The following is a 27,081-nucleotide window of genomic DNA, read 5'->3' on the forward strand; positions in this document are numbered from 1 at the left end:
TGCCTATCAATTCAGCAAAAACATGTAACATGACGGCGCTTTTGAAAGATGCTGAACCCATGAAAGCTTATATTCTAGCTCAAGGAAGTCAAATATGTCACTATCTTCTATCTCCAGTCATATTATATACAAGGAGGGGCAAAAGCGAGTGGGTGGCAACGCAAGGATGTCTTAAGTCGTAGTGAAAACCTAAAGGGTGTGGCTGGCTGAACTGTGGGGCGACTTTTCAGTTTCCAAGACAATAATATGCCCGATGACAACAAATGTTCAAGATTTGCAGAGGGTCGAGTAGATCTTGTAGCTACATAGTCAGATCTGTACTCCGTCGATGCAGGAAACTAGTTCAAGAATGCAGAATTACGATCTCGATGTTGGCCTGTGCGTGAATGGAGAGAGGAAATTCCGCAGTCAAAATCCCGAAACGAAAAAGATTTCACGGAGCACTACGCGCGAACAATGGCGTTCTCTAGTTTTCCAGTCCTCAAGTCAATAGTATTGTTTCTCTTTGACCGATTCCTAGCGGGACGAGAATGTATCAGTCAACCCTCCTCATGTTCGCACGAACATGCGAAACCCACAAGTTGACCCATCGTCCCAGAATATCGGGTGGGATAGTGCTGCCAGTGCGTGTTCACAAGTGGGGAATGGAAATAGGAGCCTATAGGGATCTCGGGGACACGGAAAAGGCATAATGGTGGCTGGAGATGCCTGGCCGATCTTTTCTTGGACTGGGGCCTTTGCTACAGGGTAAAAGTCGGTATGCCATATACCTCAGGTCAGGACGTGCTTAATTCTAATCAGAGAGTAAAAGCGGCGAGGGGGTGAGCACTAGAACGGAAAGGGGAAGCCAAGAATTGCCAGACATTATCCGGTAGATATGCAGGCATAACTATTGAATACCCATGGATACAAGTATATGGCTCTATTTCTGTGCTGAATCCGGCATGCATACGTCGTATCGGCGAGAGCTTGAGATCACTTCTTAGGCTTGCCGTCCTGCACCGACGAAAAAATCCGTTTTGCCTGGAATTGAAGGCACCACACCCAATCGGGACATGGTCTCATGCATGATGAGATGTTCAGCCCGCGGGGTCTCATCAACCCAACCCGAGCCGCTGAACACACTGCAAAGTGTTCAAATATCCTCAATGATCAATACGGAGTAAACCCGAGACCTTTGCATTCTGCGCCTAAAATTTTGCAAAGCTCCTGCGAAGCACCCCCGCCATCAAACATGCTGCACAAGCTGCGGGCAAAGCTCCGTCGTGGTCGAGGAGACCATAGCGAGGAGAAGGCCCCCACTGAGCGCCCTGAAGACCATTCAACCCAGAAAATTGAGCCGGCTGGGCAGGAAACTGCGAAAGATGATCAGGTTGCTTTCCCCAGTTCCGCGCTATCTGCCAGTGCCCCGGAAGATCTATGAAAAGTGGCGTTTGACAGTCTCAGACCGCAAGCGATGGTTACCGACGGAGAAAAGTCGCTCGTCTCTCGAGGTCACTAAGGAAGTCATCACAGAGAAGGAAGGAAAATATACCGAGAATCGCAAGAAAGGACTCTCCATTCGAAAGCAAGATGGAAACGAGGTCAAAGTCTGTGACATGGCGCAAAACATCCTCACTGCGGCGTTGAATGTGAAGGAAGTCATCACGACAATTGTTTCTTTCGATCCAACTGGTCATGGTAAGTTTTATTGACTAAATTTATCTCTGACTTCGTGGTTCATGGAAACTCATGGAATGAGAATATAAAGCGTCGTGTGCCTAGGCGGTAGTCTCGTTGGGGTTGACAATACATTTATGCTTCTCCTTCCAGAGATCGAGACCCCTTCAAGCCGATCGGAATTGTTAAATTAGATGACCCAAAATGACATACAGGTCCGAGATGCAATCTCCACGTCTGCCGAGTATTTGGCTGAAAATCTTGCCTATTTCTCTATTATCGAGAAAGATTGTCGATATCAAGGGAATCAAAACAGTCCACACTTGGAAAATGCTTTGGTGGCTGCCTACAAAGCTATACTTGAGTACTCCGCTGAGGTTAGAAAGAGAAACAGTGAGAGTAAGGCAGGTAAGGATTGAATGCTCGTGAAAATAAAAGTGGACAGAACGAATTGACTAACTTTGTTCCAGCTCGGATCGGACACACACTCATTCCACTTACCCAGCAGTCATTTCAACGGCTCAAAGCTGCGGTGGATTGAAAAAGAGTCACTGTTGATACACTTGCCGATATCATTCATCGACTCCGTAACTACATCCAATGGTGGTGGCGGTTGTGTTGCCGTCACTAACGTATAGCAGATACGTAGAATCAAGCCGCCGAGATTATTTCCAACATTGATCAACAAACAGAGAAAATTCAGGAAATTCATTCAAGGATTCTGAGTAAGTTTTGTTTGATTAATTGGTGAATGTAATGATTCAGCTGTAATATCTAACCATCGGACCGATATAGGTGCTGATGAGTATCGGATTCTTGAATGGCTGTATCAGTCCCCTTATTCAACCGCCCAAAACAGCGCTCAGGATCACCGGGGTCAAGGTACAGGTGATAAGATCATAGATCTACAGGAATATAAGGAGTGGAAGGTTTCTCCCGGCGGTATATACTGGCTGTACGGCATTGGTGAGTATATAATATCTGGCTTGAACATAAAGCCATGCTAATGCCTCGTCAAGCGGGTTGCGGAAAATCGGTCATGTGGTAAGAAAGCACAAAGACAAAAACGGACGATACCGATCGCTAACAAGGTTCAGTTCAACTATCAGTGAAGATATCAGCGAGCTTTGTCAAGGAGACCCAGATAAGCGATTTGCTTACTGATACTTCCGATTCAGTACTGTCGAATCACAACGGGTTGATATCATGGTCAGATGTATAATCCGCCAACTCCATCCAACTCCCCTTTCAGACCAGATCAAAGAACTTTGGTCGCATCATGGTACCAAGGGAAGTCAGCCGAGCCTTAAGGTTCTCAAAGAGGTACTTCACCGTGTTATTGATGCCTTTCAAGGCAGCATTTTCCATTGGATGAATGTTCCGAGTCGGCTGGGAGTCGAGAAAGATCCCAGTCACTGTCTCTTCTTGAAGGAGTCAACAGGAGACACGGGAGCAAAACTCATATCCTGGTGACAAGCCGACCGGAAACGGATATCAAAGCAAGACTTGGAGGACACTCGGCGTTGAATCTTGAAGACAGGCTAGAGGAACACGTTGCGACATTCGCCAGGCTTGAATTCCTTGAGTTGGATTCTAGGATCTTTGGCCCTGCTATTAGGAACCGAATCATTGGCGAATTACTTGATTTGAGAAGATGTACGGTTTCCATTCAATTAGGCGGAAAGCGGTTGCTGACGTGAAAAAAAATCGTTACTTGAAGCTCCATCCCCAAAAATCATGCCAACGTATCCTTAATCTGCCCAACAAAATCAACAACAGTCTCCTTAAAGCTGCGATAGTTCACCCCCAACTCATCCGCCACCGTCTGCCCATCAACACCATACGGGAAACTTGGCTTCGTACCCGAAACATAATTCTCCGTAACAACACCCCTCGCCCACTCGAACTCGCCCTTAATGATATCTGCCGCATACTCATAGGAAAACGGGTCGAAAGCAGCAGGCAAGAATCGCTTGCCGCCCGCCTCGGGTCTCAGCAGGGCTTGTACGTGCGCTTCAGCAAGATCGCGCGCATCGATCCACGCAGGGACACGAGCGCCGGGTAGCGGGTCCGCGCCAGCTGCCACGCTCCAAAGACCAGCATTTGACTCATTGAGTGAAGCGATATTAGCCACAGGGTGGACGACGGGTCCAAAGACCATGGGCGGGCAGAGGGTGACCAGGTCGAAGAGTGGCTTTTCGGTCTTGATGAAGTCCCACGCTGCTAGTTCAGCATATTTCTTGGACGCGCGGTAGGCTATGACCGATGTGGCGGTTGGGGCTGCGGCTTCTTCATAGGTGAGTGGGTTCCAGTGCTGGGCAGTGTAGGTAAAGTCGGGAGTTGGGTTACTGTTGACATCGAGGATTGAGGCGAAGGATGATGTTAGGACTATGCGCTTGACATTTGTGCCGGGCTTGGCTGAGGCTGTGAGGATGGATTTCACGCCGTTGATGGCGGGGAGGATTAGTTCTTCTTCGTTGTTTGTTGTGTTGTAGAAGAAGGGCTGTATGGATTAGTTGGTCAGTATGGTATTTTATGGGCTAGAGGGTGTAGAGGGAGGGTAGACCCACGCTGGCGACGTGGATCACGGCATCAATGCCCTCCATTGCGGAGTCGAAAACGCCAATCTTGGTGAAGTCTTCCACGACGACGAAGTCGAGCTTGTCGGCGTATTGGGGCCGTGCGGCCTTCATTTCTTCGCCTTTATTAATTGACCGCGTTGAGCCTCGAACTTTCAAGCCCTTGGCTAGCAGATTGTCGACGACATGGGCGCCAATGAAGCCAGTTGCTCCTGTCACAAGGACGTAGCTGTGTCCAAGTGGATATATGTTAACGCGAGACAAGGGGTGATTGGACGGGGGTCAGGGGGCATACGATGGATTTTGCACGGTCATCTTGTACCTGTTGTAGGAGTGAATTGGATGTAAGCGATGAATGTGAAAATAGTGGGAAACGGTAGGAAGTTGAAGTAGTCCCTGCATATAATGACACACGGGAAATGGTTTACCCCTGGTACCCCCATACCCCGCGTGGGATGTGCGGGTACGAAGCCCCAGCTACCCTAACTGTCTCGAAAGTTGGTGATTTATGACCAAGCCAAGATCAGGCTTCTACTACATCAAATAACCCAAGATAAGAATGATCCACGAGAAGAATATTAATCAATAACTGGCAAATTTCTTGGATAAATCTGACCTCTCATTATGAATGATCAATGATGAAAATAAATGGAATGGAGAGTGCTTGGGGGATGTGGGGCCCCGCCAAAGTCATATGACTTGATGGAGTGGGGGAAGAAGTTATGGATCCTCCGGCATCGGGGATACTTGTTTGCCTTGTCCTCTAAGTCCAATCTACATCTATTACTGCAAGTCCAGGATGTCTGTGAAGCTACCCTTGTTCGACCTATACAACCCATTATCGAAAGCAATAGTCTCTGACCTCAAAGCAGCCCTTTATCAATTTGGAGCTTTCCGCCTGGTAGTCCCTGAAACAACACGTCACCGTCACGACGCTATCATCGAAAATGCAAGCTTAGTTCACTTGCCAGTAATAGTGTTCGTGACTAACTGAATATTCAAGGCTCGGGAATTTTTCAAACAGCCCATGGCAGGTAAAGCAAACATCACAGACTACTCTCCCCTTCGATCGGAGCGTGTTCGCGGCCGGACTGAGATACCCAAAGAAAGTATCTATTTTTTTCACCATAGCGCCGAATTGAAGTACCCCAATGGACCCTGTTCCACCTTATATTCCTCAGTCAAATTATTCAATGGGGTATCTCCAGTTCCCCCTCTCCAATATTGAATCTGTACTAACCCTTACTTCGAAGGAATGGACCCCTGTAAGGCTGCATCTGCTGGAGACGGTGTCACAAGTACTGAATGCGAACATCCCTCTAAGGGGCACTACGCTCCTTGACTCTGTCACGGTCGGAATTCACCATTATGATTCTCGCAACCTTTCTGACCACAGCGCTCATTTCAATCCTCCCCATATGGATAGCGGAACATTCACAATTTTATTCCGTTCTCATCATGAGAACGACGGCCTGGAAATCGCTGATCTCGAAACGACAAAAAGGAAAGACAGCGAGGGGGTGGGGGCAGAGGCATCCTTTATACCTGTTCCTACTGCAGGTGACGGAATACCCGAAGTGGTCGTCTTCGCAGGCACTAGGCTCCAGCGTATACTTGGGCGGGACCAAGTTCGGGCTTGCGTCCACAGAGTGCGTGGTCCAGGTCTAGTGTGCTGTAGACGCCCTGGGGTACAGCGCATCAGTATGGCAATGTTTTGTGCTCCGGCTCCCCGAAGCTCCGAATGATGGGGGAGTGTAAACCTGGACTGTCTATCTGTCGTCACATTTGTCTCTATAGATATTACTAGTTTACATTTCTCCTTGTACCACACACGATACCCCTGTTTTGAGTACTGACATTTCTTCACTCTGGGCTCAAAACTGTCATTTTCACATTTTCGGCAAATAAAGTACATGTCGTCATCGACACAATATTTCAACTAGTACACACGATGCACCAGAATAAGTTTTGCTGTGTCCGACTTTCGGCCACTCCCCTACACGTTATATGCTGAGGCCAATCTCCTATTACCATTTGTTTCCAAGTTTTTGAGGGTTTCCTGATAATTTTGAAGGATATCGCTACCATTGCCTTCTGCAGAAACCGCTGCCATTTCGCGTTCCTTCAAGATGGATATTTCATCGTGTTTGTGGGTGATCTTAGGCTCTTCCTGGCCCGGCCCCAGCTGCTGTTGGGCAGTGGATAAAATATAATCCCAGTGACAAGATGTAGTTTGGAATTCCTGAGTCTCGGCGACCAGAGCAGCAAGCAGGGAGAACCTTCTGAAATGTTAGCAGTTCCATATTGCAAGTAATTCCGGGGGAAATACTAGCATATATCTCGGTACCCCGTCACAACTGAAGTCATGTCATTTTAGGTTCACGCCTAGGTGGTATCCTACTCGAATGTATATTGAAGCTTACCGAGCAACCCATATAAGACCAATCCGAGGGTCCTCACAGACCGCCTGCAAGATAGTTGATCGCAATGTTGGATCCATTTCTTCTTCGCCTGCGCGTCTCAGCTTGTTCTCTTGGAGAGACATCCTGATCCTCTTCCCTTCTCCCACGAAGCTAAAGGGGACAAAGCCCTGAGCCGTAGGAACATTTAGCTCCCAGGAATCTGCAACTTGCACGAAATCAATCAGGAAATTCCTACTGATATCGGCATGCGAGAGACTCTCTTGTTTGTTCAGGGCCAGGTAGGTGATTGTCATGATAGACTGGATGCTGGTAATTTATGTAGTGGAGAGAATATTTTATTTCGTCTCGACAGAAAAAGGAGGAGTCTGTGTGCTTATTATACCAATAATTTCGCAATTAAGTACAACTGCCAAATGTTTAGATGCTGGGAATGGGGCCGCTGCAACGTACAGATAAGCTAGGTTGAATCTGGCCAGCATTGATACATTGCACCAAACAGGCCTTTTTAGGGACTAGTGTGAACCTAAATTAAAATCAAGTCCCGTGACATCGCGTCTGTTTACACCGACTTAAGTTGTCTGCTTCATACATTATCTAAACCTGGGACTGGTTCTAGAGCCTCGACCCAATGTCGTCCAAGGAAAAAAATGGCGAGGGTGTACACTCCCACGCCGACACTGTGCTGGGTACTTCAGTCAGCGCGGAGAGCGTATTTGACTTACTGAAGTTGAACTCTACTTCTATCTCTACGAGACAGTGGAAGCGGATTGTCGCCTACTCTTTGGTTCAACTGTATCCACGGAATACACCTATTTTGCCTTTCATAGCTCAATTGAAAGCTCAGCTAGGAGCCATCGATATTCTACCGGATCAACTTTACTCTGTCCGCAGAATCGGGCATCGATGGCAGGCCATTGTGTCCTGGGCTTCACGTGACTGCGACCAGCCCCTTACAGGGATCCTTGTTGTTCTAGACGGCTCATCCCGGTAAGGGTCGAACTCGCCTTTCACGGCCTTCTGCTAATCTAATTTCCAGCTGGGAACGTCCTACCGATAGTATATGGCAAGCTGCCTTTGATGCACTTCCTAATAAGTTGGAAATAGTGCGCAGGGCGCAAAGTAAGAACAGAGAAATTGATCATACAATCAAGAAGCTGAAAAGTGAAATTTATACCAATACCTTGAAGCGCTAAGCTTTGCTTACGGTTTCACAGACTTATTTACTTTCGTCAACCACCCATCTCATACTGAAGTAAATGAGGTAGTTCCAAGTCAAGGTAACACATCTGGAGCTGTTACCATTGCAGTGAGCCCAGATTTGATGGCCACTGACTCTGTTGATGCCGAGCCTCTTATCATACTTCTATCTTTTTTTGCCAACCAGGAGGTTTCGGTCGATCTTCTATGCCGTGGAACTTCCCCTCGAAAACGATGGACTGATGATGGGGAAATCAGCTATGTAGACCCGGCCACTCTAGGCCTTTCGGATGTTCTGATTCAGACATGCTCCGCCGAGATCTTGACTAAAACTTTATTCAAAATCGACTCTGCTATCACCTGGAAATCGGCTACCACTTTCAGCCTGACCAAAGAACAAAGAGATAGGACGCTCAAGCTGGTTCCTTCTAGCCTCTATCCTTTCTGGAGTCTCCAGGCTCTTATCCTGGCCTGTCGTTCAGTGCCTTGGAAATATCTGGAGTACAATCAACACTTCGATGCCTGTTTTGCCGCTGGTCACTGAAATGCGTACAGGTTCTGTGACGCAAGTCTCTTTTTAACGCACATTCGATATACCCTGGAAGAAGCTCGACGTTATTTTGAATTTGAGGACATGGCACCTGTGGTCAGGGTTGAGATCGCTCTCAATCTTTTGGAATCATCTCGCTTTTCTCTCATCGAGTGGAAGCAGTTCGCGGTCGACCAGGCAAAACAACTCACGAATGGTCTCGACAATAGCTATACAAGCTCCTACCTTGCGCAGAGGCAATGTCTTCTCCACCGGCTCTCCGGTAAGACAGATCTTGCTTTTAGTGCTCTAATGAATAGCTTCCCTCATCAATCCAACCGAAGGTTACACGCTTCATATGGCCACACCATCATTCAACGCGCTTTAAATCACATCCAGCTTGATCAATTAGACAAAGCAATCGCCACACTAGCAACATGGCGTCCAGGTTCTACGCCATTGTCGGCAATGGAGCAAGTTGTTCTCTTTCGACAACAACTAATTATGGGAAAAATTCTACGTTATCAAGGTCACTTCACCGCGTCATTGCAATCTCTACAAATCTCCCAGGGAATTGCTAAAACAAGTCAAGATACTATTTTCCGCGAAGATGCAAGTGATTTGGTATGTAACTTAGCTGATACATTCCTCGAGTTGGATGACCCTCCTGAAGCTGAGAGTCGTCTTCGAGATGCGATCGAACGTCGACTGCCTAGTCAAGGCGCGCTAATAATTGCTCTGGCCGAATGTATTTTCGCGCAGAGAAGGTTTGTGGAGGTAGACAACACGCTCCAACCCGTGTTCGAATCCGATATCAAGCTTACGAAAGTGGACGAGTTACGTCTCACTATCCTCCAGGCTAAGCTTTCGCACGTTCAATCTCAATTTCCAGAGGCTTTCAGGTATTGGACACAAGCCTTGGGTATCTTGCGGCGCTTATACGTATCCAGCGGTCGTACAACACGCATAATTCTTCTCTCGCAATGTCATGTTCTACATCACCAAGGACTGTTTGAGGTTGAAAACCGAACCCGAAGTCATCTTGATGCACTTGATGAATGCGCTGAGAGAAATGGAGCTATCTGCTGGATCTCTGGCTTGCGTCATTGGCAACACTATTTGGAATACAATTAGTTATGATCGAGGGCCATCCTACTTGGTGCAGCAAGTATCGCGAAATAAATAATGTCACAAATCTAAGCAAGCTGTCTTTTCCGAAATTCACGTGAGAAACGCGCAATTTGATTTTTGTTGTTGACAATTTATACAAAGTCTTGGCACTGGTAGTGCAGGCAGCCCCAACGTGGAAGGCACGACTGCTTCCCCCGAATCAGGCAGCTGCTCACCTTCGCCTTTTCATCACACAAACCTTCGCTTGTTCTCTTCTTCTACTCTCCACTCGAGTTGCTCCATATTCAACGCGTGCAATCATCGGTTCACTTCATCGTCAGTTCTGCTATATCGGGTTAGTTTTTGCATCTCAATTTCTCCATTGACTGACAATTGACCACTTGTTTCACAGCCCCACGACAATTGAGCCGTTATTCCTGACCATATGGTATTGCCAGTTGAAGAACATGGCTCTCTTGTACAGCAGTTGAGCCTGGATTGAAGCTGTGAAATCAACTGATCGATGGGAATTCATATCGTGAATGTTTGTGGAATAGCTGCTGCTTCGAAAAACAGCTCTTTTACTCTTTCTAAATATACGATGATTCTAATGATTGCCCTTCTCTCGTTGCTTTCCGCTTGACCTACCTAGGTGGAAAATTGGAGTTCTCATTTTTATCCACTAAGCTTGCTCATACATAAGGTTCCAGTCAGTACGACCCTCCTTAGAAGTAGTCGACTGTTATCCCTCCTCGTAGCTAACTAGTGTAAATCAGGTTTGCAATCACTCGGCTGAGATCTGCCTACTAGCACTACACTCATGCAGGCTGCAATTCTAACGGGTGCAGCGTGGTGGGCTCAAGTTTCCAGAGTTTTGTGGTCCTACACAGGCAGTCACGTTCGACTCACCTCATATCTTCTCTCTTTTAATGGTTTTAGAAAAAGGAGCAATATTTGGAAGTTACTTTTTGGTCACAATGTTCTACACAATTTTAGCTATACAACCTGATCGGAGCCCGTGGACCCCCGCGGTTCCGCGACTGCGACATCGGGAGAAATGCTATATTCTAGCGTGGTGCGAACTAAATTGCGATAAAATACCGGTGGTAATGGCATGACTATATTTGGCAGTTACTAGTTGAGATAGGCAAAGCGGCGAGATGAACGTTCCTAACGCAGCGGTTCCACGCGCGGCTCCGCTTGACAAATAACATCATCCACGCGGCTTTCAAAGGTCTACTTGATTATACTGTCGCCTGGCTGGAGTTAGTGGACCAATTTATTACCCTCAAAATTAGCTCCCACCTAGTTGCGTTATCTTCGAGTCCGGTTTGCGCCATTTGAACAATCTGGACTGTGATTTTACCTAGGTACCAATATCACCAACTGAGGTCGACCATCATGCCTGATCGAACTATGGAAAGAATGGATTCAAGGGCGAAAAAACGAACCAAAAAAACGATGAGCCTTGTCTTGAATCTTGTTCCAATATGATCGTTGTCTCGAATCCCTACATCGAATCTGGGTCCTCGGCCGACAAAATGAGCATATCGAGATTCCCGCAGGAGCTGTCGATCCTACTCAGCGGGGCAGACATTCGCATTAAGCTACCGGGGAAGAGACATCTTGCCAACCCAGAAGAGTTGATAAAAATCAACTTCCATCATCCCCTGCTTTCCTCCAACTACTATGAGCGATACGATATCTCGAAGTCCTTGGAGGCCTCCGATCTGGAAAAGGAGCTCGAAAAAAAGAATATTCCAAACAGAGAAGCAGCACCATATGCCGATGAATCAAAAGTAACTATCGGAACTGATTGTATGGAGTTCCTGAATGGTGTTCGGACCACACCCGATGAGCATGAATTCTTACAATTTATGTTAAAGTCGCCTCCTGTTTCTGAAGAGACGATAGCCCTCTCAGCTAAGCACAGCTCCATTCTGGAGACTCGCTCTGACTAGCTACTGTATTGAGAGTATAATCGATTTATGCTGAATCATTGTACATCGAGATATAAATTTTCCTTTGGCCTTCAGATATGCCGTCGTCCTTTTATTGAGTTCAAGTTTCCAATATCTTCGAGCTTTCGTTCCTCGGGTCTGCATGACCTTTCTTTTACAATTATGCTTTGAATTTTAAAGATGGAAACATCGTTGACGGAACTTGAATCATCCACGCCATTTTAAGTTTAGATTCTTTTAGTGGGTTGAATAAGATTGTCAGAGGCTTGCTGCTGATGAACATAATAGAGGACCAGGAGTTGGAAAAAGGTCATGCAACCCACCAGGGGGTGCCCTACAGACAGGGTTACGCACGACCGTCTAGCGGAAATACACTTTTCCTATGGCCAGCAAGTTTCCTTGAGGTTCTCTTTTGCGCAGGAGTGTCACCTTCACTTCACAGGATACATTTTTTCAATTGAACTTGGTTCCCATGAGGACTCGGACCTAAGGTGCGAGGAATAAGGAATATGAAGGATCATATATGCACAAGGTATGAAGCATGAGCAACAGCCGTGTTTTATGACAAACAGCAGGAGATCCTTCGCATTTTCAATTCATCTAAAATACCTGGTCATGACGCAGCTGTTGATACAAACCCGCAAGGGGTTGGAGCTTCTCTAGAGGAGCTTCTTGAGCCACTCCTTCAGTTTCATCCCTTGTTCTGTCTCCGTCTTAGACCCGACATATAGATTGAACACGGGAGCAACATGGGCCTCTCGCTCCCCAAAGAATAACTCCACTGATGGGAATCCGAGCTTGAATTTTCGCAGTCAGTTCCGTTAGGTTATTGATATGATAGGAGATGAGACAGGTGCGTTACCTTGACTTTTTGCACGAAATGCTCAATCATAGGCCTCATAATCTCATTACCTCCTCCTAGCACAAGTATATTCGTTGTCAGGGCATTTTCAAACCAAGTCGACGGGGCTGTGGAGGCATCAGTGTAGTAGTCTCTGTCGTTGTCGCCGAGATATCCACTTGACCACGGACCAGCAACTTGCGTCGTGATCAAATCCCCGATGTTGTTGGACGACCCGGTAGGAATTAGCTCCAGAGATGTCCAGGGGGAAAGCAGTACTACTCCCGCGAGTGGCTGATCCAATTTCAGATTAGGGATTGCAGGATGGCAATGAGACAGGTGCGACAACACGCCGACTGCCAAATTTCCTCCAGCTGAATCTCCGCCAACCAGCACGTCCCCTGGACCGCGGTGTGTTTCCGTCACTATATACTGCAGCGCCTCGATCGCTTGAACCAGTTGTCGTGGGTATTGTGCGTGGGGGACCAGGGTGTAGGAGAGGACGAAAACCGCGAGATCATGACCAGCGGTGCGAGTGGACACGATTAGCTGTTCGAAGAAGTTGAAATAGGCCATGCTAGCCGGTAGGCAGAAGCCTCCTCCTGGATTCATGGACTTGTCAGTGTTAGGAAAGGGTGAGCTAGATTCAAAAGGCTCGATAGATACCGTGATACCAAATCAACACCTTCTTCGCGTTCCGATCTCCGAGCCAGTGACCCTTGGCACCGCCACCTAAATCCACTGTCTGGGGAGGAAGCCGTGCAGACCGAACATATTGTAAGTACGTGGCCTCCGTCGACGGCGAGACTAATCTGTCTCATTTTAGCACCGAGTGAAACGATTCGGGTAGGAGGGCACTTGCTGTAGCTGAAGTGGGGACAGGCGCGTTGTCGCCCTCCGCAAGACGGCATAGGCGATGTGGAGGTGGAGGCTCGGTGCCCCTTTCTTGCCTCGGAAGATACCCGTAAAAAGGGAGAGAAAGCCCACGGTCAGGATTGAGATTAGCGCTGGGAGCAGATCGAGCCTCTGTAGAAAGGACAGCGTTGTCACGGAGGAAGCAGTATTTGCTAGCTTGGACAACGTTGTCTTTTGCTCTTTCATCAAACGTAATTGTACAGAGTGATGGAATGAAGCCATATGAATATGGCGATAGGGTGTATGGAGAGATGATGCAAGGCGAGGAAGAAGCTGTAACTATGGCAGCCTAATAGTAACCCTTGGAGCTGAAAAAGAAAATCACTTTTCCACCCTAAGAGTGAAGCAAGCGCAGGTTTACGGTAAGCTGACTGATCAGAGCTCTGTGATGGAAAGCCATTTTTGGCATCTGCACACTGCCCTTAAAGATGAGCAATTAACTTCCAAGGTTGCAAATTTACACGTGGGTATATTTCGTGGGACCTTTGTGCGGAATCCAAAGCCGAGCACATCGGTTGTATAAGCTGAACACGGCTCCGCCAGCGGTTCCGCTCCCAATCCCGGACTGGAATTAGTAGCCCATTTTCATCGATTGGAGCCTAATTCCTTTGTATCAGCCCTTTGAGGATCACAAATATCGGCTCCCAGGCAACGAATCGATTCGTAGTGAGTAACTGCGGACATTTCGGCCACTGTTCTCCCCAATCGAATATGAATGGATGTTTTTTAAGCATTGGTGTGATCTAGGCCTTGGCGAAGCCTATTGGAAACCTAGTTAGAGTCGCCGCGGCTCCGGAGGATGGACCCGGGTGACTGGCTCGAGTGCGGGGAAAGTGCGGGGAAAGTGGGGACACGAAATACGCAAGCGTCTCAGAACGAAGCTTAACTCTCTAGCTGCAGAGAGGAGTCTGATGTATTATGATACGTATAGCTGCCTGCTATACATGCCCTGCTCGATCTAAAACAGCGAGATCCCGATTTCCTTCGTTTCTACCCTCATCGACCACGTTTTCGTGTGCACCATGTCATACCACCATGAAAAGATGCAGGACCTGGAAGGCCGGTCAGAGGTAGAATTGCAGTCCCCAGAGGTCGCCTCCACGGAGCTCATGTTTCCAGATGGTAGCTACCAAGCCTGGCTCACTGTGGCTGCTGGGCTGCTGGCACAAATCTCAAGTATCGGATTTTTGAGTGCGTTTTCTGTCTTCCAAAGCTACTATAGCGAGGTGACACTACCTAAATCGAGTGCCAGTGATATATCCTGGATCGGAAGTCTGCAAGCCTTTGGCTGCTTTTTCCTGGGAATATGGGCCGGTATCCTGTCCGACAAACGAGGGCCCAAATGGCCCTTTGCTCTGGGGACATTTTTCATGGTTTTCGGAACAATGATGGCATCAATTTCATCTTCCTACTACCAGTTCGTCCTCTCACAAGGAATTTGTAGTGGCATCGGATTCGGGTTAGTTTTCACCCCAGCCCTTGCCATTCAATCACAATGGTTTTTGAAGAAACGTGGATTCGTCGTTGGCTTGGTTATGTCAGGCCAAAACATCGGCGGTAAGTGAAATTTCCTGGCCCCGGTCATGTTGGGGTCGCCAAATAGAATCCGCTGCTAACTTGTTCCGCCGTTCGGACAGGTGTCATCTGGCCAATCCTCGTGGATCGCCTCATTACCACTTACGGGTTGTCACTCGGGTGGACGCTCCGCACCATTAGCTTCATGCAGTTGTTCCTTATGGTCGCCGCCACATTGATGGTTCATCCACGCTTCTCTGACATTCCTCGGGAGCCGATCCCTGTGAAGCAATTCCTGACCGATAAACGGACCTGCTTATTCACGTTATCTTCATTCTTATTTTTCTTTGCGATCTACATTCCTTATGTCTGTACCCGGATCCGCGATCAAATTCTTCGCAGTACTAACATGTTTCTCTCATCAAGTTCTACATCACCCCCTACGCCATGCAATGGGGCACTTCCCTCAACATGGCGTTCTACATGTCGTCAATTCTGAACACTGGCGCTTTCTTCGGTTGTTACATTTTCGGCGTGGCATCCGATCACGGTCTTGGCCAATTTAATGCACTTACATTGGTGGCCTTCGGCTGCGCTGTGACGGCTTTTGGCTGGATTGGAACTAAGGACAATGCGGGTATTGTCGTATGGAGTATTATTTACGGGTTCCTCTCCGGCGCCCTCCAAGCGCTTGTGTCGCCGTGCATCTCCCACTTGGCACCCAAGCCAGAACTGATCGGTACATGGAACGGTAAATCTACAAAGCTTTCATTGTCGTTTGTAAAGATGTTGAACTAGACCCTAACCTCGTGCTAATAGGGCTCTGTATAAGTGTAATTTCGCTTGCTGTTCTTGGCATGGGACCGATTGCCGGAAAGTTGCTTGATAACACGGGCGGCACTAACTATCTCCCCATGCAATTGTTTACGGCGGTACTTTTGATGGCGGCTAGTTCTTTATATATCATTTCACGCCTTCTCGTTTCTCGGAAGGCGATTGTCTGATTGAGTTAGAAAATTGATCACATCCCGTTCAATCCTACTCCTACGTCAAATATTTCAAAGGCTATGATATGCCAAAGAGTCCTGTTCAGAACGGCTCTGCCTTAGCTATCAGGAGAAATTTGCATGTCGTTCCCTAGGGCTCATACCTCCCACGTCTCACCATAGTGTATGCTAATACTAGTCAAGGTAAAGAAAGAGAAACGAGATAGGTGAAGTGTCAGTTGCGTTCCAGATTACATAGTATTCATGCCACTCCTATCTTGAAAATGTGCGCCAACTCGTACTAGTGTAATATCCAGCACCAAATGCTTGGGACTCCAGCAGCTGTATATAGTACTGTAGATGAATATGTCGTGATCAGGGTTCCATGGCTTATTTTAAAGCCCGGGGCAACCTATGTCAAAACCTCGTCACGGCGTTGACTATCTAGAACTCAAAGCCGGAAGGTATATTTACTAGGGTTACCTATGGGAATCCGACAACACTATTAGAGGTTTTGCTAGTTTTGAAATTTCTAGGGCGATTGGTACTATGGAGCTTAATCAAAGAATGTCATTGTTTAAAGACACGGCTACTCGCAGTCAAAAGAGACTCTGTGCGGGAAATAGTGATTGTAGATAATTGTGTCGCCAAACTGCATCGTCTATCTCCATTCAAATGCGGAACCCAGGTGTAATTTCTTCGAATATCGCAATCTAACTACAGGCGCGAGCTGTGCTCCGTTGGATCCTCAAGCAGATGAGCGAGTTCGCTGTACGGCACACCAATACGGCCGAGAGCCTTATAGAAAGCTTGGGGCTGAACCCAATCTTCGGGAGCGAAAACACCGGCAAGCTTCGAATCGTCCTCCATTGCCAGAACCATGAAGGCGGCACAAGCACCTCCGGTGATGGCAGCCATATTCTTGAAAAGAACAGCGCCTTCACCAGCCAGGCCTGTGCGTTTCATCTGAACGACCGGCATGCCATTGCGAGTACCGGTGACTCGAACAGTCAGGCCACCGCAGTACGGCCCAATCTTGCCACGAGCAGAGTCGAAGAGGAAGCTGAGCACTTCTCCAGTGGTGCATTCACCAGTCTTGATCTGTTCAAGCATCCCATACATAGCGTGCCGCCACGGTCCACCGGCAGCGTTGGAAATAATCTGCCAGAGCTCGTTGAGTGTGACGTCGCCGCCACGTAGGTACGCGCTGGCCCCACCCAGAGCACCCTGCCATCCTTCAGCCGGATTAGGATTGTTGATCAAATTCAGAATAAATTCAACGGCCTCGTCAACGCTGATCTGTTGCCGCCTCACGGCGTTACCGAGTCCACGGGAAATGCCATTAAATGGTGCCGGGTGCAGTGCACCAAGGCAGCGGATCCGAGTGGCACTAGGGAAGAGCCGTGGGAGCGTCACAGGCTCCGGGTGGGCAGTTTCGTGCAGGAGTGTCTCTCCGTGATCACCATACATTGGCGCATAGCCGGTTTCAACCCACGATTCGTTGACAGTGGCCTTTCCATTGGCCCATGTCAAACAGGGACCGGCGGCGATATGCATCAGGTGCTCCAGAACAGCCTTGCCAATTCCAGGTCGTTCATCACCAACTAGCCAACAGACATCGATCGAATCCACCTTCTCAATTCCTTTGGCAGCATCGATAGCCATGACATTCGTGACACCAGGAGACGCGCCGCAGCCGATGAAGAACGGCACACCGGCAGCCTTTGCCTTCTCGTGCAAGGCGAGTGCTGCAGTAGTACTTTCCACATCGTCGTCAAAGTCGAGGTAGGGAACCTTATTCTCAAGGCAGGCTGAAATAACGGGCTCGCTGGTCTTAGAATAAGGTCCGGCGCCGAGGACAACGAGGGACGCGCCCTTCGTGGCGGCAAGCAGGGCGGAACGATCATAGAGATCCAGCTTCAGGGTAGTTGCCCGTCCAGTAGGAAGTTGAGCTGCGAGAACATCAATGGGACCGACATTAATGTCGGTGAGAACGAGCGAAATATCCTTGGCTGCTGCAAAGCGCTCGATGGCAATGCGACACATCGCACCGGCAGCGCCGATGAAGACAACCCTCTTGGGGCTAGAGAAGAGGGTAGCCATAGCAAAATATGATAGTTCCGACGATCGGGTTTTGACCTAGGATATTTGGGGAAGGAAGAGGTGCTTGGGTATGACCGTCAGACAAGAAAACTGTATTGGTGCTTTTATATCCCATCGCGGTCTCGATGAGTTAGTAAACGAGAAAGTTTTCCCCACCGTTACGAACTAAGTTGGCCGATCGCTCCTCCCACTCGCATCCTAGATAGAACCTTGGCGCGATGTGGAAGCTTCCTGGGGCAGGCAAGACGCCGCGGCTTCAGTTCGGTGGCTCCGCTTTTCACAAGGCGACACACAAGAGCCGATTTTGCGGGTCCGAAAATCAATAATGCGAGCGATAAGAAGATCAAAAATACGAGGATGTCTTGAAATGCATAGTGTTTATGGTCATAATTTGATTGGAAGTCACTAACCCTACCAGTCTATTCCCGAGCTTGATATTGAGGTAGATAGCTCCCTAATTCTGATTTGTATACAATTCTCGGAATCTAAAAGACTGTATGAAAATTATCAGAGCTTCAAGGGCATCCGCAGGGGTATATAACAGCCCCACGACTGCATTACCAGAATGGAGAGATAGTAGGAAATTTGAACCATTCAGTGATATTATCTGTAAACCTATTGTATCCATGTTGGTGCGGATTGTATAACAATAGCTGTTCAACTCCGAGTCTACCTAGGTTACCACCTGGGCAAGGTATGAAAGAACTTCGCGAGAAACTTCGACCATTTGCCCGGGGTGAGCCCCCACATCGGTATAACGAAGCTCGGGGCATGGCGGAGTTCCACAGCGGAGTCAAATTGACGGGCAAGTCACTACATCTAGCCTATCAGAAGTTCGCAAGCAAGGCAATTATGCGGCAAAACTGTAGATCGCCCTTCGGAGCCGCCGGAGCCGTAGAGGTCGCGGAACCCCCCAGATCTTCCAACCTGAAGGTCCCAACCCTGCAATTGTCTCGGGAGTTAGACTGTTGCCTAATAACTAGCAACGAGTAGGATCACTACTACCCACTGTCGACCGGGCTCCGCGGAACTGGACTACCTCCAGGGCTACCTAGTATCAGTGCTAGTATTAGCCTTGTATAGCTAGCTATGGAGAACGTCAGAAATAGTATCGAGCGCCAGGGCAAGGGTATATATAGCACCTATATATACTCAATGAGCAGTAGTATTGGAGGATCAACCCTGAAATCAAAATCTTGGTTGCTGAAGTTCAAAGTTTCAAGTTGTTAAGCTCGACGTTAAATCGATATATTATGAGTCCTTATCGCAGCGAGAAATTCCAAAATATCACAGGGCTTTTTATACAGCAGAACCGATAAAACATGACGGATACATTCGATGTGGTAATGGTTGGGGCAGGCATGGCCGGAATCATGGCAGCCCGCGACCTCAGCAAAGAGGGATATTCGGTCATCCTTCTTGAGGCTCGAGACAGAGTCGGCGGGCGAACTTACACCAAAAGGGCCTTTGGTCGGGAGGTGAAGCTCGGAGGGGCATACGTGCATTGGTCACACACAAACGTATGGCATGAAATGCAACGACATGGAATATCGGTGAAGGCTCCCATCGGCTCTGAGAAAGTCTACTGGCTGGCGAACGGCACCATGCATTCAGGAAAGTAGAGTGACCACGACGTCGCTGTGGAGCCTGTCATCACCCGTCTCGTTGACGACGTTTGCCGTCGCTTCCCGACACCTTTTGAGCCTGGTGCGGTGGACAACAGCGAAATAGAAAAAGAGACCCTTGAGGACCGCATCAACTCTTTCAATATCCCCACATACGAGCGCGAAGTCCTCGATGGAATTTTGTCGGGCATGGTTCACGCTTACAACCCGCATGGTGTCTCCTAACTCCTCCTCTGAGTGGCTGCGAATTTCGGTAGCTACAAAGCCTTCTTCGAAACAGGTAGCTACTGGGCTATTGATGGCGGTACAAAACGTCTGATCAATGCCATTATGGCGGAGTCGTCCGTTGAGCTGCGTATCTCGACACCTGTCAGCTCTATCACTGACAACGGATCACAAGTCACTGTTACGACGCGTACCGGCCACAAGATTCATTCGCGCTCGGTCATCGTTGCACTCAATACCATTGGAGACATTAAGATCACACCAGATATTCCTCCGCGCGTGCGGCAGATGATTGACCAAAAGAACCCAGTCATGGGTGGGAAGATATGGGCGCGGGTCAAAGGTGAAATTCAGCCCTTTTCTGGCTTCGCCTCAGTCAGCAAAAGCCCTATCAACGTAGCCAGAGTTGAAAGTCGCTACAATGGAGATACCCTAATTTTATGCATGTGCTCCGATGTGAGAACAATTTGTGCCGATGACCGCGAGGCAGTGCAAGCCGCTTTGCGAGAGTTTGTCCCTGACATCCAAGTGATCGATACGGCTAGCCACAACTGGGTCACCGACGAGTTCTCTAAAGGCGCCTGGATGATGCACCGGCCTGGACATTTGACGCAAGGCGCACTCCAGATGCGCCAGCCTCATGGTCGTGTTCACTTTGCCGGTGGAGACATTGCTCTACCTGTGGTCACTTCAATCGACGGCGCTATGGGGACCGGTGCAGCTGCAGCGCGCGATGTTGCCTCTGGGTTGGCCAGTGGTAAGTATTAATTGGCGTCTCGTAAGATCATATATCAGATATACTAGTAGAATTTGAATTGTGTTTTGTCCGAATGTTTTAGGTCGTTTAGAAAATCAATTTACCCCCGGCGCTCCACTCCGTCTTCAGCACATCGTGAAATCAACCATGATACCTCGATATTGACAACCTTGGAACCTCCAAATTTCAAAAACATACTAGTATCGAGTTGTTACCACCGTGACACGGGCACTCCATTGCCTACTCCTAGTAGGTACTAGTAACTTGAACTTGAACTTCCAACTTGAAGCTTCCTGATGTCACCACATTGCACGGATAGTACTACTAGTAGTATAGTCTACCTAGGCAACCGAATTGACCGAACCAACTCACCGCCAGTGCCCCAGTCCGAGTCTACTAAGTTCCAACTCCATGCGGCATTCGATTTTTCTTCTAATTTGCAAAAATAGATTCGTTGCAATGGTTTGGCTTGTTTTGATGAAGTATAAATTTACGCGCCGTCAAAGTGTGCGTTTTAACTACCCCAGTAATGCTCGGCTAGTTGTCAGGTTATTTTGCTGCTGCCACCTTGTCAATTCCAATAGGTGGTACTAGTAGGTTTTCAAGAGATACCAAATCCGCAGATCTCTGACTGGCTTAATTTATATGATACAGCATAAGGAATCAACTGGGAATTTATTTGCAAGTCAAGGTTTTCTTTAAGTTCAAGCTGGCTTCAGGCAGCATCCAACTCGTTCGGAGCCCGCGGGATCCGGCGGTTCCGCGGCTCCGAAGTGGGCGGAAACTTTGACCTGCATTGTGGCGCGAGCTGCGTCGAGATCACTTGCTGGCGATAATGTCACGGCTGGAAGAACGTAAAAGAGCGGGGTGGAGTTCGGATTGGATCGCCATTCCTCGAAGTTAAGAAACTAACTAGTCTATGATGTGCCCCTCCTAGTGAATGTGAAAATCTGTGAAGACGCACGTACACGAGAGATACATAGGATGAACTGAATTACAACATAATGATATGTAATCAGTGTATCATTACATACCGCTGGTATCGATCTACCGGCAGCTCCCATTCGAGTGAAGCATATTGCCTCCTTCCCCGCATGAACCCCAGATCTCCAGATTTACGCCTTTCGGTCTTCTGGTTGAGCCACTTACTCCCTCCTCGCCCCCCAAACCCTAAACACCCCGCACACACATGACAGCATTCAGTTAAAGAGGATCTGTTGAGCATCCCTTTTTCTAATTTTCACATTGCCATCTTGTGAAAAATTGGTCCATAAGTGCAAATGCCATGTCGCAAGCACATTTGAAAAACAGCCCACGAGGCGAAGCTCAAGTATCCGAGTCCAGTATCCTCCTATCAACGTCAGCAGCCGAACCGCCTATGCAGCTGCTCGATAGTGTGAGCTTCGATGGCATGTTCACAAATGAATCCATGGCGGCAGACACTTTCGCGAACTACATTGCGTTCCTGTCATCAAATCAGACTGGCTTGCAAGATGAGCGAAGCCATGAACTTCAGAATTGGAGCATGATGACTGATCCTGCTCAGCAGCAGTATTGCGCTTCACTCATACCCGGCATCGACGAGCAATCTGAAGTCATCCAATTTCCAAATATCAGAACCAAAAGCGCCGAACCTAGAGACACCATCGGTGGGCCTCTTGATTCAACCAGCCCTGCCACTGCGACCAGTGATATGGGGGATATTACAGGCAACGAACGCCCGACAGCAGAAAGCCCCCAAGTTCGAAAACAGCGGAGACAAAATCATTCGTGTGATCAATGCCGGTCATCAAAGAAGGCCTGCGACTTGCCGTTGACGGTTCGAATCAGCCATAAGAGTCCTTCGACCAGTTGTTCAACATGCGATAACCGTGGAATGAGATGCACAGTGACTTGGCTGGCAGGCAGGAAGTCGAAAAGAGAGGCCAAAAAGCGGGCGAATATGGTTTCTAACGTGGCTGAAGCAGGCGACATAAATGCCGAAGAGCAACCTGCATATCGCTTGCGGCCTCCTATCCCGGAGGGCATATCAGCAGTGGAAACAAATCTCTCCAGGCAGCTCGATTCACGCAAGCTAGGTCTCCAATATTTCAATCTTTATGTCGATGTGTGTGATGTGCCCATCTCTGAATGTCTCCTGCAGGGTAGCATGCCGCCCCAGTACAATATGGGTATTGCGGCTTTGGCACCGTTGAGTGGAAGTCGGAATTTGGCGATTCATTTGAAAATAGCGAAAGAGTGGATAAATAGTTGTTGGGAAACGGTGTCTGACGAAGATCTTTGGTCTTCTAGCGGGGCATCACCCCATGCATTTCGCACAGTCGCTCTATTGGACGCCATATTCCATTGCAAAATCTACAATGAAGTCCCGCACGCGGTCGCGTCACTGCGTGACGCATCGATCAATGATACATACAAATGGGTTGCCATTGCCACTGCATCGCAATTCACCATCGAAGGAAATCATTCGTCAAGTTATAGCCGTGACCTTGCCACCGCTGCTTGGCGCAAAGCCAGAGAGATGATATTTGAAAATATGGCGGCCACCGACTCATTCCGACACTCCTTGTCGATGGCATTGTTTGGGCTAATTATCTGGCCGAAAATAAGCCCCGAGGAAGACTATTTCTCTGAAAGAGATTCTGTATACGTACTATGCGAAGGGATTCGTCGCCTTGACTCGCTCTGTGCCGAGGCAACCAGACATCTTGAAGATGTCGAGGACAACTCCCTATATTCAGCGGGAGAAAGGTCTTGCAAATTGGCGCCGGATGAGAAAGAAAAGATTGTCGAGTTAATCGGTGCAATTCAATGGCTGGCCAATTTCACAAACGATGCGGTGATTGCCACTTCACACGGAGCGATTTGCCCAATGCCTATTAAAGCCATTATTGATATCAATCCTAAAGGCACTCGGAGAACTATGCGGTCTCTTCAAGCGCCGGATCTAGCGACTTCAGTCAATGCACAAAAAGATCAGGACATAGAAAATTCAATTTTTTCCCGGGCTATGACACAGCGGCAGACCCTGATGGCCCTCGAATGCAGCAGCAGAAGTTTTCATACAGTGAAAGATGCCGTGAGAAATTCAGCTCTGTTGCTTATTCTACTCTGGAGGGCCGTGGCATCTTTTATGCTGGTTGCTAAGAGTGTTCGTACTGGAAAGGCCGACTACAAAATCATCGCATCGCGCTACGAGGCAACAATGAACCTCGTGGTACTGTGGAGATCAAGTTTCGGTATATTTGACGGCAAATCGATCGAATCTCTTCAACAGTCTTCATCCGAAATTCGACGTATATTTGCATTTTGCGTGAACGATGGTGATCTAGGTGTTCTTCTATTCCACGAAACTATGCAGAATCTCGAGAAGGACCTTGCAGGGAGGCCCCTGACATCAGAGAAGACTAGTCTCTGCGATATTCTTGATTCCACTCGATCTTGTCTTCAAAGCCAAAGATCCATGAGTGCAGTCCAAATTTCGACACTTGCCGCCATATGCGGGAGAGTATCGAGCGCTGGGATTCAAGGTAATGGTGGGGCAAAGTTCAATGTTCAGGATATTGGAGCACGTCCCGTGAGTTCGAATCCCTTGAATTATATATTCACTTTTCTCGAATGGCTGACATGGTTGACAAGAACCCGGTAATGGTTGTGCAAGCACAAACACTTTCTGCAAGGGCCTTTGCCGATGACGTGTCTGGTCGAGTCCGCGAAATGGATATGAGAGGGGCGTCAAAAACGGCGAGTAGATTGGAGACGTGCCTTGGAACTTTGCAAGACCTTCATAAATCTCTTACCACCTTTCCCAACATTTCAGTTGCGGCATGATTGATGCGCTTAGGCGCTTAGTCTCCAAAGCTTCATTTAAGTAACTGGGGGTGGGAAAGTGGCCAATCGAAGTTTGATGGAAGCCTCGCACCACATTATAGTAAGAAAGTAAAATGGTCAGCCATTATCCTCGGCATGTTCAATAACATCCTAGTATGAGGTTGTTCAACGTGATTAACGTGTTTCACTACCGAGCTGGCCGCCCTACATTATTCTTGAACATGACTTACAAGGTCTCAATCTGCTTATATAGTAGGTCTCCTCTTTAATGGTGATATAGAGAGTAATGTACGATTTTGAAAATTGTTCTAGATCATTATTTGAAAGGTTCACGAAACATGCTTATACTTTTCTGGACAAGGGATCAGTATTTATATCTCTGCTGCAGAATTCGTTTTTCAATTTTATACCGTGAAAATTCGTTAATAATGCCATTTTGATTACTAGATCTTCAAGTAAGCTCTCAAATAGCAGTAGCCACTGCGTTTTGAAGTTCTAATTTATCATATTTACTATTGTGTTTTGAGGCAGCCAGCTCGGTAGAGTTGCGGAAGCCCGGCGTTTTGGGACCGAGGCGTACCGTGACCGTGACGGTAACATTACTAGTATGTTACAAAATATCGTATCTTTGCAACCCTTCGGTTACCACTCTCGTAAATTCACTATCGATGCGGGTCAACGGTTCGGTCTTTTCGTGATATTCTATGGCATAGCCTAGGTCTTGCGGGAATCCAGGGCGATCGGTGCTTGAACCATCTTTATCTCGGCTCTGCAATTCCTGTCCCGCTACCTGTATTTAAAGGGTTGAGATGGAAGGAGGGAAACGTAACCTAGCGCTGGGCATCATCTACCAACACGCAACCCAAATTTCAATTTTCTGGTCTTTATGACTCTTTTCCATTGAGACAAATCACATGGAATCATGGAATTCATGACTTATCAACCGGCCATCTTGGTCGAAGCCGAGAGTTTCGAAAATTCTGGCGGTAGGGTGATGGAATTCCAGTTCGATCTAGAAAAGGGCTCACCCTATCTCCTAGCTCACGGCAACGGGCTGCCCGTCGCAGATGCAACAACCTCCGTTGATACTTCACCTGGTTCATATCATGTGTGGGTGCGCGCCAAGGACTGGGATCCAGGTCATCATCCTGGGAGGTTTACTCTGATGATCAACTGCAAAACACATGAACCTGAGTTCGGTGCAAACGACAAGGACTGGTCATGGGAATACGGCGGTACGATTCCACTCGAAGGCAGAACAAGACTCACATTGCACGCATTAACAGGCTTTTGCGCACGCTATGACGCTATCTTTCTAAGTCAGGAAGCTGAGGCTCCCCCACCCGAGGCTGGACGGGCGTGGAGGCAGGTCCTTCGTGGACTACCGCAAACCCCAGTCAATATTGGGTACTTTGATGTAGTTGTCGTTGGGGGTGGTATCGTTGGATCTGCCGCTGCACTAGCAGCTGCGCGCTTGGGGGACCGGGTGGAGCTTCTCCATAATCGACCAGTACTCGGCGGGAATGGGAGTGTCGAGATCGGCCTTCTACCCCGTGGTAATTCACACGCAACATCTTTTCTAAATACACAGGATAGGGTGTTCAGATAGCCAAATGGGGTGTCCACTGAGTAGTGCCCGTTCATCACGGGACTGTTGCCTACCCTCATCCTAATCGGGTAGCTACTACCATTTCCCCTTCCATTCACTTCTTTTCTTCCTCCTCTTTATCTCTTCCACTTCAACCTCTCTTCACATGCCTTGTTCCACTCTCCCCTTCTTCACTTTTCAACTTTCTGCTTCTCTTACGTCCGGTGAGTTTTCTTCCCATCAACCTCCATTGGAGCGAGCTCAACTAACAACTCACTTGGCTGTTCTGGTGCGAGGGGAGTGACGGTCTGGCCGATCGAACAGAAACAAGCTCTTCTCCAGCTCCTGCTTAAGAAGAAAGCAAAATGCGCCGTCTAACACGCAGCCGAGGTCGAGGCCCGACCAGATGAGACCATCCCATAGCCTATCCAGCTAAGCCCTTCAAGTGCGCACCCTGGACGCTCACGCGAAGGCAAAGAGGCCGATCGAAAGATGCCCTTTGCAAAAACCGACAACCCGAATTCTTCCGAAGCCGCCAATGAGTTACGGATCGTCGCATAGAGATTGCCGGAAGGCGCCCGCCTCACTGATACCGGTGTTTACCTCGCGGCCAAATCGATCAATGGAGCCGAACGTCTTAAACGACATCCGTACGATGTTATCCACGCGAGATCAGTCATATCCGCTTGGCGCGTCCCCTCTGGCAAACCAGTCATCCTTTGGGGTCACGGCCTTCCTTGGATTGCTGTGTCACGGCACGGTTATATTTTGTGGGGCGAAAAGCTCGCATCCCGTATGGGTTGGCTACTTGATATCGGTTCGAAAAAGGCGGGTTTCTCGGAGGATGCAGGCTTCTTGGCTGGCATTGTGCTGGCCCCTTGTGATATGTTGCCACTCGAACCTGGCACGTTCCAAGTGGAGCTCTTGAAGCACGTTAATAACACAGTCGATGTCGACCCTCTCCTGAAACAGAAGTGTCTGTGGAAAGCTCAAACTCACGTCTGCACCCACTGGGAAGATCTCGTCATCGAGCCGACCGAAGGCGGTCCTCGACTTCGGCGCATGCATCGTGGCGCTTTCTTCAAACGCTCATGTGCTACATTTTCAAAAGTTCTATTCCTAATTTGTGCGCAACACAATGTTCTAGTAAGTTTGCAGGAAATGGATCAGCCGCCGAGTCGCCATTTGGAGGTATGAAGGAGTCTGGATATGGAAAGGGGAGTGGCAAGGATGTTGC

At 48.3% G+C, this 27,081-nt stretch overlaps 12 protein-coding genes across 12 annotated transcripts; 8 read left to right on the top strand and 4 right to left on the bottom strand.

The window, feature by feature from the left end:
• Nucleotides 1-1,234: 1,234 nt before the first annotated feature.
• N7533_000328 (uncharacterized protein) lies at nucleotides 1,235-2,200 on the top strand (the record flags this gene model as incomplete). The annotated part of the gene is made up of 3 exons (XM_057096978.1): nucleotides 1,235-1,403; nucleotides 1,447-1,680; nucleotides 2,130-2,200. 3 exons carry the CDS (start codon nucleotides 1,235-1,237, stop codon nucleotides 2,198-2,200), a joined length of 474 nt encoding a protein of 157 aa, XP_056965471.1.
• Nucleotides 2,201-3,394: 1,194 nt separating this feature from the next.
• On the bottom strand, nucleotides 3,395-4,553 carry N7533_000329 (SDR family oxidoreductase; the record flags this gene model as incomplete). The annotated part of the gene is made up of 3 exons (XM_057096979.1): nucleotides 3,395-4,162; nucleotides 4,230-4,467; nucleotides 4,534-4,553. 3 exons carry the CDS (start codon nucleotides 4,551-4,553, stop codon nucleotides 3,395-3,397), a joined length of 1,026 nt encoding a protein of 341 aa, XP_056965472.1.
• Nucleotides 4,554-5,037: 484 nt separating this feature from the next.
• N7533_000330 (2OG-Fe(II) oxygenase family protein) lies at nucleotides 5,038-5,983 on the top strand (the record flags this gene model as incomplete). The annotated part of the gene is given in 3 exon segments (XM_057096980.1): nucleotides 5,038-5,220; nucleotides 5,242-5,436; nucleotides 5,447-5,983. 3 exon segments carry the CDS (start codon nucleotides 5,038-5,040, stop codon nucleotides 5,981-5,983), a joined length of 915 nt encoding a protein of 304 aa, XP_056965473.1.
• Nucleotides 5,984-6,234: 251 nt separating this feature from the next.
• Nucleotides 6,235-6,954, bottom strand: N7533_000331 (uncharacterized protein; the record flags this gene model as incomplete). Its single annotated transcript, XM_057096981.1, has 2 exons — nucleotides 6,235-6,517; nucleotides 6,662-6,954. 2 exons carry the CDS (start codon nucleotides 6,952-6,954, stop codon nucleotides 6,235-6,237), a joined length of 576 nt encoding a protein of 191 aa, XP_056965474.1.
• Nucleotides 6,955-7,289: 335 nt separating this feature from the next.
• N7533_000332 (uncharacterized protein) lies at nucleotides 7,290-8,775 on the top strand (the record flags this gene model as incomplete). The annotated part of the gene is made up of 5 exons (XM_057096982.1): nucleotides 7,290-7,648; nucleotides 7,698-7,780; nucleotides 7,876-8,359; nucleotides 8,414-8,670; nucleotides 8,708-8,775. The coding sequence occupies 5 exons, from the start codon at nucleotides 7,290-7,292 to the stop codon at nucleotides 8,773-8,775; spliced, it is 1,251 nt and encodes a 416-aa protein (XP_056965475.1).
• Nucleotides 8,776-10,987: 2,212 nt separating this feature from the next.
• Nucleotides 10,988-11,458, top strand: N7533_000333 (uncharacterized protein; the record flags this gene model as incomplete). Its single annotated transcript, XM_057096983.1, has 1 exon — nucleotides 10,988-11,458. The coding sequence occupies one exon, from the start codon at nucleotides 10,988-10,990 to the stop codon at nucleotides 11,456-11,458; it is 471 nt and encodes a 156-aa protein (XP_056965476.1).
• Nucleotides 11,459-12,117: 659 nt separating this feature from the next.
• Nucleotides 12,118-13,485, bottom strand: N7533_000334 (alpha/beta hydrolase; the record flags this gene model as incomplete). Its single annotated transcript, XM_057096984.1, has 4 exons — nucleotides 12,118-12,255; nucleotides 12,321-12,901; nucleotides 12,966-13,106; nucleotides 13,158-13,485. Coding segments are annotated over 4 exons (1,188 nt in total), but the record flags the coding sequence as incomplete, so codon positions are not given.
• Nucleotides 13,486-14,236: 751 nt separating this feature from the next.
• N7533_000335 (uncharacterized protein) lies at nucleotides 14,237-15,733 on the top strand (the record flags this gene model as incomplete). Its single annotated transcript, XM_057096985.1, has 4 exons — nucleotides 14,237-14,771; nucleotides 14,852-15,096; nucleotides 15,156-15,480; nucleotides 15,549-15,733. The coding sequence occupies 4 exons, from the start codon at nucleotides 14,237-14,239 to the stop codon at nucleotides 15,731-15,733; spliced, it is 1,290 nt and encodes a 429-aa protein (XP_056965478.1).
• A 699-nt stretch (nucleotides 15,734-16,432) lies between these two features.
• N7533_000336 (saccharopine dehydrogenase family protein) lies at nucleotides 16,433-17,818 on the bottom strand (the record flags this gene model as incomplete). The annotated part of the gene is made up of 1 exon (XM_057096986.1): nucleotides 16,433-17,818. One exon carries the CDS (start codon nucleotides 17,816-17,818, stop codon nucleotides 16,433-16,435), a length of 1,386 nt encoding a protein of 461 aa, XP_056965479.1.
• A 1,322-nt stretch (nucleotides 17,819-19,140) lies between these two features.
• Nucleotides 19,141-20,436, top strand: N7533_000337 (flavin monoamine oxidase family protein; the record flags this gene model as incomplete). The annotated part of the gene is made up of 3 exons (XM_057096987.1): nucleotides 19,141-19,338; nucleotides 19,441-19,625; nucleotides 19,701-20,436. The coding sequence occupies 3 exons, from the start codon at nucleotides 19,141-19,143 to the stop codon at nucleotides 20,434-20,436; spliced, it is 1,119 nt and encodes a 372-aa protein (XP_056965480.1).
• A 1,274-nt stretch (nucleotides 20,437-21,710) lies between these two features.
• On the top strand, nucleotides 21,711-24,256 carry N7533_000338 (Zn(II)2Cys6 transcription factor domain-containing protein; the record flags this gene model as incomplete). The annotated part of the gene is made up of 2 exons (XM_057096988.1): nucleotides 21,711-24,002; nucleotides 24,065-24,256. 2 exons carry the CDS (start codon nucleotides 21,711-21,713, stop codon nucleotides 24,254-24,256), a joined length of 2,484 nt encoding a protein of 827 aa, XP_056965481.1.
• A 922-nt stretch (nucleotides 24,257-25,178) lies between these two features.
• On the top strand, nucleotides 25,179-27,041 carry N7533_000339 (uncharacterized protein; the record flags this gene model as incomplete). The annotated part of the gene is made up of 2 exons (XM_057096989.1): nucleotides 25,179-25,450; nucleotides 26,408-27,041. 2 exons carry the CDS (start codon nucleotides 25,179-25,181, stop codon nucleotides 27,039-27,041), a joined length of 906 nt encoding a protein of 301 aa, XP_056965482.1.
• Nucleotides 27,042-27,081: the final 40 nt, after the last annotated feature.

This window comes from Penicillium manginii (assembly GCF_028828005.1).
Source record: "Penicillium manginii strain IBT 31320 chromosome Unknown utg000001l:1.0-3466041.0:1.0-3467806.0, whole genome shotgun sequence".
Classification (NCBI taxonomy): domain Eukaryota; kingdom Fungi; phylum Ascomycota; class Eurotiomycetes; order Eurotiales; family Aspergillaceae; genus Penicillium; species Penicillium manginii.